A 16000-nucleotide genomic window follows, 5' to 3' on the forward strand; every position below is an offset into this window, starting at 1 on the left:
ATAATTAGTTAATTGATCATGATATCCGGTTCTTGGTGTTTTGGTCGGGGTGGCCGGTCTGTGGGGGTGGCCAGTCTTTGGGTGACGGACGTTATTACTGTTCCCCGAATGCGCGTGAGCATCTTCATCTGCCGCGGCGCCGTTCCTCTTCGGTGGGATTACTCGAGTGGGCACGAAAGGGGCAAAAGAACAGGGATTCTGAGGAACATCGTTCCAGATCAGAATCAGAAGCAATGGAACACGGTTGACCCCTTGCGAAGCCATGTGGCCAGACTAAGCTTAGAAGAGAGCCTTGGTTGCATTCAGCTCACAACGTCTGTGTCTGTGCTCACGGGTAGGCTCCTCTCCGAGGTAGTGAATTATCGTTATTGAGTTGGTCTCGGTGAGATGGTACATAATTAACTCAAGATGTTTGTAAACAATGAACCTAGCAGCAGTTACTCTCGGATCTCTTTCCGTGAACGACCCTTTCGTGGAACTGTGACATACCATCATTTGCAAACACGCGCCACAAACTGAACAGAACCACCAAACCATGCATGGCCAAGATGGCGCTCATTGTCTTACAGAAGCTGAAGCAAAAAGCCAAAGCGTACATAGATAGATAGACCGCCGAGTATCGCGATCATCTCGAACATTTTCCAGGAACAGATAGTTAACTCCGATAGACTGGATATCGACATTGGTTCTCTCTCGGAGTGGACATGTTTCATCATTGGTTTGTTGCAGCTGCAAGGTACATGAGACATTGGGTGGATAAGATGCGCTTGGTACTATTCACTATCTGTTAGCAAGTTGTATGTGGAATTGATCAATCATTTTTCTGCAATATTGCTCATACGTATAGAGTCTAGTATTTTGTCCATTTCTCATCGTGTCGTTTTACTACTATAGCAAGTAGCAGCTAGACTGTTGCTCTGGTTAATCCGATCGATACCCACTGAATGCTTGAAGTTCTCCCTGACCCTGCGTTATTGGTTACATTGTTATCGTCGCATAGTAGCGAGTTCCATATGAATTCCATGACTCAGACCTAGAGATTGGTAGAAGACATGTTATACCAATGTGCCGTGGTCGCGATAGCTTCATGTTTTCAAACTGAACGGCATGTAGAGAACCGAAGTGCGTATACCCGGTAATTGTACCAGCTAAGGTCAGCGCTGCCAACCCCGCACAGCCAGGGACAGTTAAGCTTAGTCCAGAGCTTCTAGCACATTCAATATCAGAATCCCACCTGTGAAAAGATCAATCTTGTTTTGAATAATCGCCAGAATATTCCCTTACTACTGCAAATGCAATCTATCACAGGGCAAACGGCCTTCTCACCATCGACCATTTTCAAAAAACTGTTGACTACAGAAGAAGTCTCTGTATACTGCGGTATCCTTGTCTAGCACGTCCAGCCGTGTGAACTTATCAGTATGGCGTCTTTCATGGCAGACAATTCTTCGTCGCCCTCCAATAGCTGGCCCTTGGATCAGTTTGTCCAAGATCCTGGATATCTCGCATACCAGGAAGAACTTCGATGCCTCATCTTCAACACAGCTCAGACTGCAGCACCATCCCGCGAAGCTTCACCTACACTTGGAAACTATGGGCCAACTGATGAAGAACTGGCAGCTCAGGCTCAGACGAAGACAGCCCTTGCTTCCGGACGACGACTTGAATACCTCAAGAACTATGTCGCCCAAGTAGCTCCCTGGGTACTTACGTCACGCGTGTGTTTACTCAGTTACTAACACGCTACAGCTCGATATGTTTGATAGTAACGGGGCATTCACTGTTCAAGTACCAGTTCTTGCTCGGAGTTGCCCGGCTCTTCTGTATGCAGTACTCGCCTTGTCCGCTCGCCAGATGGAGCGTAAAGAGGCCAGGCAGCATTCATTCGACAGTCTAGAACTCTACCAAGAAGCTATTCGTCTCCTTAACCCCTTACTTCAAGCCCGAGACCTCACTATAATCCCGATATGCGTCATTCTCTGCTGTCTAGAAATGATGTCCGCAAGTCCACAAGACTGGCGCCGTCACCTCGAAGGGTGTGCTGCCCTCTTCGATTCGTTTGATGTCAACGGCTTCAGTGGCGGCCTCCTTCAAGCTGTCTTTTGGTGTTATGCAAGAATGGGTTTGTAATATTCGTCAAAGTTACATGTTTCGGCATTGATTCTGTTTTAGATCTATGTGGTGCGCTCATTTCTGATGGAACTCAAGGCACATTGGTACCACTGGACAAATGGCTACCTCCTGGCTCAGATCCAAACTCCGCCGCTGATATCTTTCGAGACCACCGCTCACCAGATATGCACGCCAATTACTCAGTATATCTCTGCTCTAAAGTCTGTGAGCTCGTTGCTGACCGAACTCACTATGTCGAGCTTGGGGAGAACAATGGTTGCGATTCTGCAACTTTTGAAAGACGATGGCTACGACTCTGGCACGATATTCAATCTTGGTTGGAGGATCGACCGGCAGAAGTAGTTCCTGTCCAATTCATTGAAAGTCGACCATTCCCTCAGATTCTCTTTGTTCATTGGGCTGGGATCTCATCTAATCAGCTTTACCACACAGCCTGCACACTGTTGCTAGGGTCGAAACCTCGGGAGGTCAAGCTTGACGTGGGACCGACAGGATCTTCCATCTGGCATGCTAAATGTATATGCGGCATTTCCTTGACCAACCCCCATCAAGGCTGCCTCAATAATGCCATCCAGCCACTTTGGATTGCAGGGAGACTTCTCAGTCACAAGTCGGAACACTTGCTTCTTTCCAAGTTAATTCTGAGCATAGAGGCGATGACGGGGTGGGCAACTAATTGGCGCATTGCCGACCTTGAACACGCATGGGGTTACAAGGTTAGATGAGATTTTACCGTCTCCTCTCTTCACTACTGTAGAAATAAATCACGGGAAACGGCTGAAGTTGGTAGCATTACCAGTCAAACGAAAGGGGCATCCAGTAAGTAATAAGTTATGAGTCTCATGTATTTAAAATCCAGATCATTCATTTCATCCTATAGCTGCATTATACCACCCAGTCCCTAGCTTAAGCAAAGATACGGAGAGGAAAGTTAGGAAGATAAAAGCCAGGATCATTGAACCTTAACCCGCGGTCCAGAGCAGAGATGCTCTCAATTTCTTCTCGAGAAAGGTCAAAACTCACAACATCCAGATTCTGCGCCAGGCGGCTGGGGTTGTTTGACTTGGGAATGACAGCAACGTTGCGCTGCGTCGCCCACCGTAGCAGAACCTGAGCAGGAGTCTTACCATATTTTCCAGCAATGCCCTTAATGAGACTAGACTCAAGAAGAGGCTCGGCACCGTGAGCTCTTTTAGAGAAGATGCCGGGGAGCTCCTTGAAGCTCTGGGGCCCAAATGATGAGTAGGCTGTGACAGCGATGTTGTTCTCTTGAGCCATGGCAATCAGGTCTGGCTGGACAAGGTAGGGATGGTGTTCGATCTGCAGAGAGGATATGGGGTGACGCGTGTAGCGTTGCACATCGTAAAGGGACTGGGCTTGGAAGTTCGACACGCCGATGGACTTGGCGATACCTTGGTCGACAACTTCCTCGAGCGCCTCCCATGTCTCGCGGATGGGGACGTTAGCCGGCTTGACAGTACCCTGATCATCCATCCACCAGGCCTAGACGAATATTAACCCACATGCACAAGAAGGACTCAGATCAAACGTACAGGATAGCGCCGCTTCTCAGGCTCAATATACTCGAGGGCAACCGGGAAGTGAATGAGATACAGATCGATATATCCAAGACCCCACGCCTCATTCTGGGACTTGGCAAAAGCAAGGGCATGTTCTTTCGCGTGGTAGTTATTCCAAAGCTTCGTGGTGATAAAGATATCCTCACGCTTCACAAGTCCCTCCTTGATAGCGCGCTGGATACCTTGGCCCGCTTCCTTTTCGTTTTGGTAATCGTATGCTCCGTCGAAGAGTCTGTATCCGGACTTGATGGCCTATATGGTTGTTAATACAGTTGAATCGTGAAGAAGTACGGGTTCTCACATTGTAGACTGTCTCAGCTGCTTGGTCGGCGGGAACTTTCCAGAGGCCAAAGCCAACCAAGGGCATTTCGTGGCCAGATGCGAGCTTGACGGTAGAGGGAGCCATTATGAGTGATGTAAGATTCAAGATGTGACCGGTGGTGACAAAAGATAAAGAGGAGGAAACGAAACTCGGAGAGAGCTTCTTGAGCTGCTCTCTTATCCATTTTGGCCTCTCCAGTCTCCGCTTGACGAATACCTCGAAACATCTGTCATGATAGTATCAAAACTGATTGACTACTGACCCAAATCATATACAGTAGCATGATCCCTGCCGTTTCCCGACGCTTAGTTATTCCTCATTTGGTAATATTTGTGAAGCTAACGAGTCAAGATCGGCTCCGAAAACCCCATGTCATACCCCATCTCCCCAGGTCCCACCCCACGTAAAGGCTTCAACTTTCCCACTTCGGAGTTGCAGTCTTTTTCATATAAACACTTTATTTGCCATGGGAGACGCTGAGAATGAGGCAAAGACCCGCTTGAAGAGAACGAGGACAGGGTGTTTCAAGTGCAGGGTGCGAAGACGAAAATGTAAGTCAATGATCTAATTGCCAGGGTGGACACTTACTAATTCTACCTCAGGCGATGAAGGGAAACCTTCGTGTCAACGCTGTGTTGATGGTGGATTCGAGTGTCAGTACGGCACCAAGTTGTCATTTCTTCAAAAGAATGCAAAGACGTCTTCGGGGTCCCGTAACGCAAAACAATCGTATGCTAAGCTGAGGGTATGTTGATCGAGGACTTCCATTGTTACATGTCTGCTAACATAAGAACTAGTTTGTTGTACCAGAAACAGCAACGAAATCTGGTACACATGTACAGCATAACGAATTCGCCTCGAGCGAGCCTGAGAAGTCCGAGGGTTCATATATAGAGGTAGATGCGACTGCTGCAGCGCAGGAGAATACTTCTCAACACCAAGAACCCTCGCAACAAACAAAACCGCCCGATCAGCCTCCGCCACCAGCGATAATCAGCCCCAGCGTTGAAACTTACGTCACATCCCATCAAGCTCCTTCTCATAGTCTACAAGACTCTGTAGACTTCAATATCGTTATTTCGCCTTCCAATGCAGCGTATGAAACTGCCCTCGACGGACTCCTCGCTCTAGGTAACGATCACTATGTATCCCCTTCAGCACCTACAGTATCTCAAACCGGCACCAATGGGGGACTGTTCGGACAGCTTCCACAGAATGCGCAATTCGATGTGAGCGATAAGCCTCGTGAAGATGTCTTCCCCAATTGTCTTCATATGCCACAGGATCGTGCTGTTGAGCTGCTACGACACTACAGATACAATATTGCGCCTTGGGTAAAGTTGTCCCCTCTTGTCTCTGGGAACGATCTAACATGTCTCGCAGCTTGATATCAACGATCCTGACCAGACCTTTGGTTTGTTTGTCCCACGTGTTGCTATGGACTCTATTTGTGTTCTCGATTCTCTCCTCTCCCTTTCTTTGGAAACTCTTGGAAATCGTACCCAGCTTGATCCAAATGAGCAGTCCTTAGTACCCGATACAAGCACTTCTAGCATCGAAATCCTTTGCCGCGTGCTGGTCTTCACCTTTACCACCCTCCGCCGACAGTTCGCCACACAACCAACCTCCTGGTTAAGCCCGTCAAAGAGTACTGGCTATGAGACAATCAACTCGACTTCTTTCCAATTACATCACCCCACTGCCGCGCTGGCTGTGTCTTGGATGGTTCTACGCCTGGGTTAGTTCTCGTCTCATAAATTTCAAGGCAACTTCTAACGAGTTCAGGTGTTTCTGTCGGTCTTATGAACGGCTCTTCAGTCCCTATACCCTCCATCGTCTCTTGCGAAGTTTCTTCACCTATAGGCATGTTGAGTAGAGAACCACTCAGATGCGGGCGAGAACCTGTTCTTTTGTGTGCCGAGGTCCTGAATTATTGCTTCGGGGGTGATATTCAAACTGATCCTGACACGATCCGCCTTCCGGCCGCCCACAGATGGAAAGCATTTTCTGAAGCTCTTCACAAGTGGTACGCAAACCGTCCCACGAACTTCAAACCCATGCTCGAGACTGAAGACGGCGAACAACTCTTCCCTCTGGTGCTCTTTACCAATGGGGCAGCGATCTTGGCAAACCAGTTGTACCATACATCGATGCTGTTGCTCCTACAGAATCGGCCACGTACTCTCCCGAAGGAGCATGGTCGAAACATCTATCTGTCACCACTATGGCATGCTCAGCGAATCTGTGGTATCAGCCTGAATAATGACACGCGGACCAGCTGGGACTTTAGTTTGTTGGCGTCTTTTTATTTTGCTGCTAAGCGGATGACTTATGAGCCCCAGCAGCATGCTATTCTGCGTGGGATTGATCGCATTGGGTCTTTGACAGGATGGAATGTGAATTCACTATCAGCGCAACTGATGCATGAGTGGCAGCCAGATTGAGAACGCTGGTTGTTTGAGTAAGTTTCGTCTTTTTGTATATATGCTTTTAAGCTTGAGGACCGGTGTATCTATTGGTCATGATTTTAGCTGCCAGCTCTATATATCGTTAGAGAATAGAGTATTACTTGTTAACTTTCTATGTACATGATTTCAACAACTACCTAGGTGGTATATATTTAACAATCACGGAGCCTAACGCATCCAAAGCTATGTATTCTTAAGACTGAGTTGACATACTCTAAGCCTATCATAAACAAAACAAGTCTGATTTATTAATACTTCTTTCTTATATGGTCAGGTCAGCTAAGGTCCTCTTTGTGGCTCTTCACAAATTTCCTTTCATTAATGTTCCCGGCCTACATTGCAAGTCTCCCGTACCCATCTTTCACAAGACCATTTGAAGAGTGAGCCTATAATTTGACTCACCTTGGGGTGCTTCAAGAGATGCATAAATGGAACCTTACAAAAATCAATGTACCGTGGCGAATAGAGGTTTGATTGGAATTTGTTGACGTCCAGAATAGGCAACTTCAAGCCCTCCACTAGTCTTTGGGTGGAGAAGTGGAGAGACGATAACCTCCAAGCCTGTAATATACTGTAGAATACCATCTGTTACACGGACAATGTTGTATGCGAGTAAAATGGGGTGGAATAAGACAAAGATGGCCTTTATTTTCTCATTTGGTACCTCTTTCACTCTTTCTTCGTTCCACAGTCCTCCTTGAACCTTTCTTCTCCTCAAACCATCAATCAATCTTCGAGCTACATCCCATCACGATGTGTTCGCTGGCAGCCTCGCAACCCCTCACCCTTGATGCAACACCAGTAGTTGATGAGCTCAAGGTCAAGCTCAACGGCTATCCTAGCGATCCTCAAACTCTCAAGGCTCCCCTACCGAACCCATCCTTACAGGTCACGGCAGATCACAACTTGAAAAGAGTCGATGCGCCTGTGTATGCACCCAAGTCTGGCGAGGTTCTTCTTCACATCAAGGCCACTGGTATTTGCGGGTGAGATAAGGAATTATCAGTAGCAAGAGGTATTGATTGCTGATTATTCGGACAGTTCTGATGTTCATTTTTGGAAAACAGGATGTATAGGTTCCCTTGTATTTGATGGTGATTGTATCATTGGACATGAGGCCGCTGGTGTTGTGATTCGTGTTGGTGAGGATGTTACAGATCTCAAACCTGGTAAGCAAAAAAAGAGGAAAATGAAGTATTGTTACTTATACGAATCTCTAGGCGACCGAGTGGCTGTTGAGCCTGGAGTTCCTTGCGGTCATTGCTTTCTGTGTAAAGACGGCCGATACAATCTCTGTGAAGATGTACAGTTCTCCGGAGTCTACCCTTATGCAGGAACTCTGCAGCGATACAAGGTTCATCCTGCCAAATGGCTTCATAAGTATGACAAAGTGGAATTTTCAGGCATGAAAGCATTGAGGAACTAATGACTTTCAGACTTCCCGATAGTGTCTCTTTCGCCGAGGGCGCCCTTCTCGAGCCCCTGAGCGTCGTCCTCCACGGCATAAACTCAGCCCCGATCACCCTCGGAACGCCTGCTGTGATCTGTGGTGCTGGTCCTATTGGCCTTCTTGCTCTCGCTGCCGCGCGAGCTTCTGGAGCCCATCCCCTCGTCATCACGGATGTCGAACCCAAACGACTGGCTTTTGCAAAGGATTTCGTTCCCACAGCTATTACGTACCAAGTTGACATTAGCAAGAGCAACGAGCAGAATGGTGAGGCTGTGAGGAAGCTGTTCGGTGAGACAGAGTATGTTCAGCCTAGGGTTGTGTTTGAGTGTACCGGTATCGAAAGCAGTGTATGCTCCGCTGCGTATATGGTACGTCGTGGGGGTGTTCTCATGGTTGTCGGTGTTGGCAGGTCGATTATGAACAATCTGCCTTTCATGCATTTGTCTCTTGCTGAGGTATGTAATCAAGACTGTTGGTGCTGAGGTGGGACACTAATGATAGGTTACAGATTCAACTTCGATTCATCAACAGATACAAGGATACCTGGCCTGCAGGTATTGCGTGTATTGAGGGGGGCTTAATAGATGCGAAGAAGTTGGTATCGCATGTTTTCCCTCTGGAACAGGCTCTTGAGGGATTGACTTTATCGGCAGACCCTAAGAATGGGTGCATCAAGGTGCAAATTGTGGATGAGACCGAGACAACGTATTTTTAGGAGATTTAGCGGTAGCCGTTGGGATCAAAACAAGGTCTTGTCATGATGCTCTTTTTTTTTGGTTGGCTTTCGACGTTCACGATAAATCCTATTCAGTGCAGTATTGTGTCTACAGTTAATTCAGTGAATTAACTGCACTTCAAATAAACCCACTACCTCGTCTTGATGCATAAATATCTCTTCTGCAAACATTAATGCTCTTAAAGTACAAGTTCAAGACTTATTATCCTGCGATTTGGCTTCAGTACCATACGAAATTAAGATAGTATTGTGCAGCTACCCTATAAACTTAGGCGTAGGTCCCGTCTATGGATCCATGATACTGGGATCGTATTAGTGGAGCAGACACTGAAACAATTCATTGACCGCCACATCTTCAACGGCCTTGTCTTGTACAATAATAGACCTCTAGAGTTTAAATTTCAATCGTCTTTTATACAATGAGTGGAGTCCATATTCACAACTTGACATCGTAACGCTCACAGCCCAAGCCTTCCCGTCTTCTCATCCGTCTCGGCTCCAGTTAGCTACAACCATGCCCTGGCTGCCGAGCCCACTAAGCCTCAGCGATCCCAGCGCCAAGTTGGTGTGATGACGTCGCATTCTTCATTGGAAAGGGGGCATCTGACATGGTATTTCGGCCTCTTACTCGTCGTTGCCTGGGCCAAATCTGGGGATGAGGGTGTCGACATGGAACAAGGCTGAGCATTTTAGTTGCCAACCCGCCTACTTGTGTAAATATATAGTAGCTAGAGCTCTTTTGCTTGTAAGAACGTCAGCAGTCTTGTTCCATGTGAAGCGCCTGCTCTTCGTTCTTTACTTTTTGTCACGCGACAGTAGTTCAGACGTCAGTTGTCTTGCTTCCATATTCGGGCTCATATCTAAGTGCCTTAGTAGGTAGCTAAACAAGGACAGGCCAACACCTCGAGTCTCCCAACGTCAACCTACCACTTCCAACAACTATTTCGATTCTCAATGAAAACCTGCTAAAACCTCACATACATCCATAGCATCACCACTATGGGTGCAACTCAGTACTATCGCTCTCAGATTGGCGAAGAATCCGTCATCGACTACTCTCATACCGACTTCCCCTTCAAGCTTCTCGCCAAGGACGTATACTATTTCTTTGTCTATGTATGGGCACTGCCATGGGTCATCTGGCCTGTCTATCCCTTCAAATGCAAGGTTTTTGATGAGCTCTATCCATCCCCTCAGAACGTATTCTGCGTTGCCGTTCACTTGGTTCTCTTCTTCCTGCAGCTAGGGTTCATCATAGCCCTACCATTCTCTATTGTGTTTCCAGTCTGGATGGCGGCAACAGGTATTGCTGGTTTCATGTTTACCAACTGGCTCATCTGTAAGCTTCTCAATGGTAGTAAGGAAACTTATACCTCGGATGAAAAGTACGCCAAGGCTCGGCCTGAGCACGCCCATGAACAATGGGTTTTCCTGAACGGCGTTGCTGTTGGGTATGATAATCTCAAACTAAAACATGGTATTCTCCACTGACAAGATTATAGAGACCATTGGATGCAGTCAAACCTGAACCGACTTGCACTGACTTTCGGCCGGCCTATTCTTGGCATTCATAACCAGACTCGCGGAATAATATTTGATGTTGTTGAATGTCTGGTACAGCGCAATTTTGGCTACGCAACTGGGGATGTCAGAATTTGCTTCAGACTTCTCAAAGACATCCTCTACGATGAAAGCAAATCCAAAGTCGTGTTCGTGCTACACTCCCAAGGAGGAATCGAGGGGGGTCTGGTTCTCGATTGGTTGCTCCAGGAGCTGCCACAAGATCTAATGTCTAAACTCGAGGTTTATACTTTTGGAAACGCTGCCAATCACTTCAACAATCCTCATCGCCATCGGTCTTCGCAGATGCTGGCTCGTCTCAAACCCCTATCAGCGATGAGCACTGTTCTTACTGAGTCCTCCTTCGACTCTCCTTCTAGCAGCCCACTCGAAGCCAAGGATGATCTGGCCCTAAAGGCTCTTATTCCGGTTAGGAAAGAATCTTCTGGTGTGTCGACTCGATCTGTTTCCGCTGCCAAAGACAGGTGCATCTTGCATGTTGAGCACTATGCCAATAGTACAGATTTTGTTGCCATATGGGGCATACTGCATTTTGCAACAAACAGGATGGAATCGCGAGAACTCCCACGGTTTCAGGGGCGATTGTTCGCTCGAGCAGACGGCCGCCACGGTGGCCACCAGATGAATCAGCATTACCTAAACGCCATGTTCCCTTTGAAGAAGGATGCTAAAACTGGAGAGTATGTGGGCGCTGATGAAGACAATGAGTTCATGAATGAGGCCATCAAGGTCGGCGAAGAAGGCAGCGCCTCTGCCAACGCGAGAGAAGCCTTCGAAATATCATGGGCTGGAACGCAGGGATTTGGATCTGGCGATGCTTCAACGCCGATCGAGGTTCATGGGATCTCAAACAGAATCAAGGAGGCTAGTGACGACCACGGAATCCGTGTGAAGGATGTGAGCCGTTTGTGGAGTTACAGAAATGGTCGGAGTCCTGTAGAATTACCCCCAATGCTTGTCTCGGAGAACGGCGTGCCTAGAACAGCAACTCTATGAGCATGAGAGGGCGAAACATAAGCAGATAAAGGAGATAAAGAAGAGGCAAAGCATCGAGAAGTGTTTACAGCCAGTATACTTGTATGAACATACCCTAAGGTCAGTCATGATGGTATTGTTAATAATTAAAAGGACATCATGCGACTGGTGAAATTGTATTAGTTGTTAATGCATTCGTCTTCGTTGAACCCTAGCGAGCTTGAGAAGCCACCGATACATTGATAACGAAGAAAGTCTCACATCTCTTACTGAAAAGCGTGGCAGGTAATATGATGGTTGACAATGAGGACTCGGGATAATGACCCGTGATGGTTTCACGGAATTAACTGAATGACCACAATATATCCACCATCATGTTCTATCGATGCATAGGAATAGGATGGCAGATACTAGGCTGGACCATCACCACCATGTTATGATTGCGAAGGAGAGACATTCAGCTTCCTTTCCAAAGAGAGCTTAATTCAATATGCATCTCCAGTGTAAGTCTATTGACCAAAAAATGTTGGTGAGGGGTTCTCGTAACGCTGTCTTTGAAATTTACTCCTTATCCTTTGTCCATCATATAATACATATTTGGCTGCATCCGGGGCCTTTTGTCCATGAAATTCTCCCGAGCTCTTATCGTGATGTATCTGGTCGGGGATAACCAGGAGGTTGGCTATTTGTGTTCCGTCTTCTTCGAGTGGCGGTAGTCTGGCTTTCCAGAGCGTGAGTCGACTCGCTGATTTCTAATGGATAGACTGGTTGCGTAGTTGCTGGCTGCAATCTTCCAAATTCAATAATGCGACCGTGGAATTGGATTCCTCCGGAACCTGATCTCACCATGTCCGCGCCCTCCGCCTCCACCTCTGGTCTAGGGCTCGAGGTGATTTCCCTCCTAGAAGCCCCTTCAGAATTCCAGGGCCCTGATTGCCTCAGCTGCCATGATTGATACCCCAAAGAGATATTGTCAGGACTATTTGTGGAACGTCGTGGCGAGGGCTCTGTGGCTGTGGCCGCTGGTACACGGCGTGCCCACATGGGAACAGGAGGGTTACTCGAGACAGGTTGATCTGATCTGGAGGAAGAGTTTCGTGACATCGGCTGAGAAGAGTGATTTTCAGGTCCCGACGAGGGTGGTCGAAGGGTGCTGCTTGCAAGGCTATTTGGCAATGAAGATGACAAAACCTCCCCAGTAGACAGAGTACGACGATGATAAGATGCTGGTTGCTGACGATGAGATACAGGTCTGAGGCTGCTCACTGAGTGGCTGGTGATAGGCAGGCCTGGTGCCCACTGGTCAATATCTGCATCGAGAGATGTATCCGAATGACTTGCGCGTGGACGGTCTGTTATGCGATCATGGGTGAGCCAGTCTGCGTTGGCAATCTCCATAGTTGGGATTATGCCATCTCCTGAACCCATGAACGGGTTTTCTTCAACACGCTCACGAGTTATCTCTCGAGGGTGAGAGTCTGGTCGAGGAATAGCCCCCACACTCTGGCCTCTGACTGTCGGCCTTACAACGCGCTCGGCAGGCTCAAAGAGTGGCCTTGATCGAGAGACACTTGGTTCCCTGATCAAAGTCCAACTATCATTCAAGTCACGTTCAGACACCCTTGGGCTGTTGCCACTTGAACGTCTTTCTGCTGGCCGTTGCTGAGAGACCACGCTCCCCATTAGAGTATCGTCATCCTCATAGAACACCGGTACGGGCATTGTACTATCGTAGGGATATGGTACATCGTTGTCTGCTTCCAGAGAAGGGAAACTAGTGCGCAAGTCCCAAGGAGCTTGCTTTTCTTCCTCGATGTTGTCGTCATCCGGAGTGGTAAAAGAGCTTGACAGAGAAGCACTGTTGCTTTTCTCAAATACCGACACATAAGGACCCCGAACCCATCTTCCTTCAGAGTCTGTGGTCATTGAGCGTGCCAAGGTGCGAATCTTGACTTGCATATCCTCGAAACGGCCTTGCAAGGCTTGCTCAACGGCCATGAGTTCTAGACTCGGCCTATCGACTTCTTGAAGATGCTTCAAAATCCTTCGGCACTGGGTGGCATATCTTCTATAGTCATCTGGAATGCCCATCTCCTTATTGTTCTTGGCACGACTATCTCCCCGATCGAATGACTCGAGGAAAACAGCGGCAGCACGTTCAAGCCAAAAATTGTACTGCCCGTCTTTCTTCAAGGCCTCGAGAAAGAAGCTTTGCACGATGCCGTGGACCTTGAGCACATCGAGAGGCTCCATTGGTCTTGAACTAGGGATCGTCTCGCCGGGCGTGCTCACCGATGGGACATCTTCTATCTCGTCACGCTCGATGAGAGCAAACGCTATGAGAACGGTGAATGTCTTGTTAAGACTCCGCTTACCAATCAAGTCATGGGAACGCACAGGAGTGCGCTTATCAAGTGCTTTCAGGCCTATCAAGTTAGCTTCGTTCCGGGAGTGATGGCGGCCTGATAACATACCAAGTGACAGCATCTCGACCGGCACCCGCCCTCCCCAGAATGCGAGTAAATACATGAGGTTAAGCGCCGCTGTCTCCCCTCGTTCCTTAAGCTTTTCTCGCACAGCCTTGTAAGCTCCCAACCCGCCGGTACGGGGCCGCTTCTTGTAAGATCGAATGTACTTTGCCAGTGGCTCTTTGGTAGCTTTCATCTGACCGGCTGCGGTATGGATGGCTAATGGCAGGCCTTCAACCAACTGAACTACTTCGAGAGCGCGGTCGAGATCATCCTGAGTCCAAGGTCTCTTCTTGTCCATATCCTCAAGCAGCAACGTCCGAGCATCGTTATCAGCCAGTGGTCCGAGTTCGAGTTTCTGGGGATTGTCAAAGTGATGGTCTCCCGCGATGGATATGTCGGTAGACGTTAGGATGAGGCTTGAGTTTCTTGCATCAGGGATGCAATTCTTCAGATTGGGGGTGTCGTATAGAGCTCCATCCAGGATGAGGAGCCAGTTCTCTGATCGGTCAAGCCAGTTTCGAACCAAGGGGATCACCTTGCTCGGATTCTGGAGGGTTGTCTCGTCCTGTATATCAATTTCTGCCCGAGACATGGCATGTTTTGCAATCCTCAAGAATCCATCTTCGAGATCTTCAGGAGTCTTTGTGCGTACCCAGAAGACGCCGCAAGAGTAGTCATGACGATGCTTGAAAGCATATTCCCTGGCGAGATGCGTCTTTCCTCCTCCAGGAACTGACCATATGAGAACAGCAGAAGTACCTTGGTCTCTGCGCTGTCGGTCCATGAGCATGGTATGAAGATCCTGCAACTCTTGCTGTCGACCTCTAAAGAGCGAGTTGGGCCGGAAGCGTTCTGGGTGAACGAAGATTGATTCATCTCTATTAAGTAGCGCCAAAGATGATCCTTCCAGGACTGGTCTCTTCCCTTTGAATGATGATATATCTTGACTCAGCACAGGTGTCTGAGTCTGACTTGTGTAAGGTGACATAATCTCATTTGCCCTTATCATGGCGCGGGCTCGTCTCTCGTCTTCTTCAGCAAGCCATCGTTCCTGGGTAGCAGAGGGGGCCCTTTGAATCCACTGCTGTATAGTGATGGCAATGTTACGAAAGCCTGGGGAGCTGGTGCCATCGAACTTGCACATGTTGGAGTGCGATGCCTCTATCCCGTAGTAAGTGACACCAGGCAATTGAGGTCCAGCTGAGTTGGCGTCAACAATAAAAATTCTATCAAAAAAAGTTAGCTAGGTGACCAAGATTCCGAAGAGGGAAAGACGACATACTTGTGGCCCTTGATATCCGTTTTCTGATTCTCGCGAACCATATGAATCTCAAAGCGCTGATATATATCCAAAAAGTGACTGTTGATATTCGCCAAGGTTTCGTTGTCTTTCTTAAGAGTCCTCAAAAGCACCGACTCAGAGTCGAAAAACCTCTTGGGTATGACTGCATCGGACATGGCTTGAAGAATGAGACCCCAAGTAGCTGCATCTGAGCCAACATGGGGTGTTCCTAAGAAGACCAGGCCGAAGGTCGAAACAAAAATGGATCGGAAATGTTCAAGGTGAGGTTCGCGAACATCAGATGAGTAGAGGAGAGCTCGTTTGACGAGGATGCCCCCCAGGCTATGGCATACCCAAATGATGGGGTTCTTGAATGTGCCTTCGCTTTGGCGATGGAGAGTCAGATTTGTTATAAGATTCTGCGCATGTTGGTGAATGAAGCTGTCGCTGGCTGTTTGATTGTTCTTTTTGGAATAGACGTCTGCATTATACCCATAGACCAGGACGTTAGCCTGGGCGCCTCTGAGTGCAACTGGTAATAGGTCTAGAGGCCAGAAAGTTCCATTCTTAGCCGTCCATGTCTTGTCGGGCGTTCCATTGAGCCCATGGACAAGAACAATGTCGACTTTGGCCTCTGGATGAGTGTATACCGCTGTTGTCTCGTAGCGCGCTACTGAACGGTTCTCGGACCCCTATTTCAACCACTGTTAGTCAACTGCTGCACGCTGTAAATGAGACTCGACAGGTTCGAACCGTGAAACTCACCATGATGTGTCGTCGAAAATGGGGAAGCTCGATAGTCGTGGTGTCGTTCCAAACATTGGGGAATCCCTGAACAGAGCTAAGTCAAGCAAGCAAGCAACCTTGCAAGAAATGCGCGGCTGATCGGCGTATAAATGGCCGCTCGAATCAGAACGAGGCTGTCGACAATTGCGCTGCCTAATAAGTGACGAGTGTGAGCAATCACTTCCTCTCACCGAGGCTGTGAATTGCCCCCCCCCC

General features: G+C 48.1%; 6 protein-coding genes across 8 annotated transcripts; 4 read left to right on the top strand and 2 right to left on the bottom strand.

Annotated features, from left to right (window-relative positions):
- Positions 1 to 1225: 1225 nt before the first annotated feature.
- Positions 1226 to 2994, top strand: FOIG_03106 (uncharacterized protein). Its single transcript, XM_031200768.1, has 3 exons — positions 1226 to 1703; positions 1750 to 2122; positions 2173 to 2994. The coding sequence occupies exons 1-3, from the start codon at positions 1422 to 1424 to the stop codon at positions 2856 to 2858; spliced, it is 1341 nt and encodes a 446-aa protein (XP_031070536.1). The 5' UTR covers positions 1226 to 1421; the 3' UTR covers positions 2859 to 2994.
- Positions 2936 to 4266, bottom strand: FOIG_03107 (NAD(P)H-dependent D-xylose reductase xyl1). Its single transcript, XM_031200769.1, has 3 exons — positions 4015 to 4266; positions 3687 to 3965; positions 2936 to 3636 (listed from the first exon to the last, which is right to left on the bottom strand). Exons 1-3 carry the CDS (start codon positions 4117 to 4119, stop codon positions 3040 to 3042), a joined length of 981 nt encoding a protein of 326 aa, XP_031070537.1. The 5' UTR covers positions 4120 to 4266; the 3' UTR covers positions 2936 to 3039.
- A 184-nt stretch (positions 4267 to 4450) lies between these two features.
- On the top strand, positions 4451 to 6661 carry FOIG_03108 (uncharacterized protein). The gene is made up of 5 exons (XM_031200770.1): positions 4451 to 4586; positions 4638 to 4780; positions 4833 to 5369; positions 5419 to 5773; positions 5821 to 6661. The coding sequence occupies exons 1-5, from the start codon at positions 4502 to 4504 to the stop codon at positions 6477 to 6479; spliced, it is 1779 nt and encodes a 592-aa protein (XP_031070538.1). The 5' UTR covers positions 4451 to 4501; the 3' UTR covers positions 6480 to 6661.
- A 436-nt stretch (positions 6662 to 7097) lies between these two features.
- FOIG_03109 (alcohol dehydrogenase) lies at positions 7098 to 8930 on the top strand. Its single transcript, XM_031200771.1, has 5 exons — positions 7098 to 7489; positions 7545 to 7672; positions 7724 to 7883; positions 7940 to 8408; positions 8462 to 8930. The coding sequence occupies exons 1-5, from the start codon at positions 7110 to 7112 to the stop codon at positions 8666 to 8668; spliced, it is 1344 nt and encodes a 447-aa protein (XP_031070539.1). The 5' UTR covers positions 7098 to 7109; the 3' UTR covers positions 8669 to 8930.
- A 190-nt stretch (positions 8931 to 9120) lies between these two features.
- FOIG_03110 (uncharacterized protein) lies at positions 9121 to 11603 on the top strand. Of its 2 annotated transcripts, XM_031200773.1 has the most exons (3): positions 9153 to 9515; positions 9566 to 10140; positions 10192 to 11603. In XM_031200773.1, exons 2-3 carry the CDS (start codon positions 9689 to 9691, stop codon positions 11264 to 11266), a joined length of 1527 nt encoding a protein of 508 aa, XP_031070541.1. In that variant the 5' UTR covers positions 9153 to 9515; positions 9566 to 9688; the 3' UTR covers positions 11267 to 11603. The 2 variants fall into 2 exon arrangements, with proteins under 2 accessions (XP_031070540.1, XP_031070541.1); XM_031200772.1 differs by having other exon boundaries at positions 9121 to 10140.
- FOIG_03111 (uncharacterized protein) lies at positions 11216 to 16000 on the bottom strand. 2 transcript variants are annotated; one of them, XM_031200774.1, is made up of 5 exons: positions 15764 to 16000; positions 14999 to 15690; positions 13720 to 14942; positions 11360 to 13671; positions 11216 to 11246 (listed from the first exon to the last, which is right to left on the bottom strand). In XM_031200774.1, the coding sequence occupies exons 1-4, from the start codon at positions 15764 to 15766 to the stop codon at positions 11888 to 11890; spliced, it is 3702 nt and encodes a 1233-aa protein (XP_031070542.1). In that variant the 5' UTR covers positions 15767 to 16000; the 3' UTR covers positions 11216 to 11246; positions 11360 to 11887. The 2 variants fall into 2 exon arrangements, with proteins under 2 accessions (XP_031070542.1, XP_031070543.1); XM_031200775.1 differs by lacking the exon at positions 15764 to 16000 and having other exon boundaries at positions 14999 to 15755.

Source organism: Fusarium odoratissimum (genome assembly GCF_000260195.1).
Source record: "Fusarium odoratissimum NRRL 54006 unplaced genomic scaffold supercont1.3, whole genome shotgun sequence".
Lineage (NCBI taxonomy): Eukaryota > Fungi > Ascomycota > Sordariomycetes > Hypocreales > Nectriaceae > Fusarium > Fusarium odoratissimum.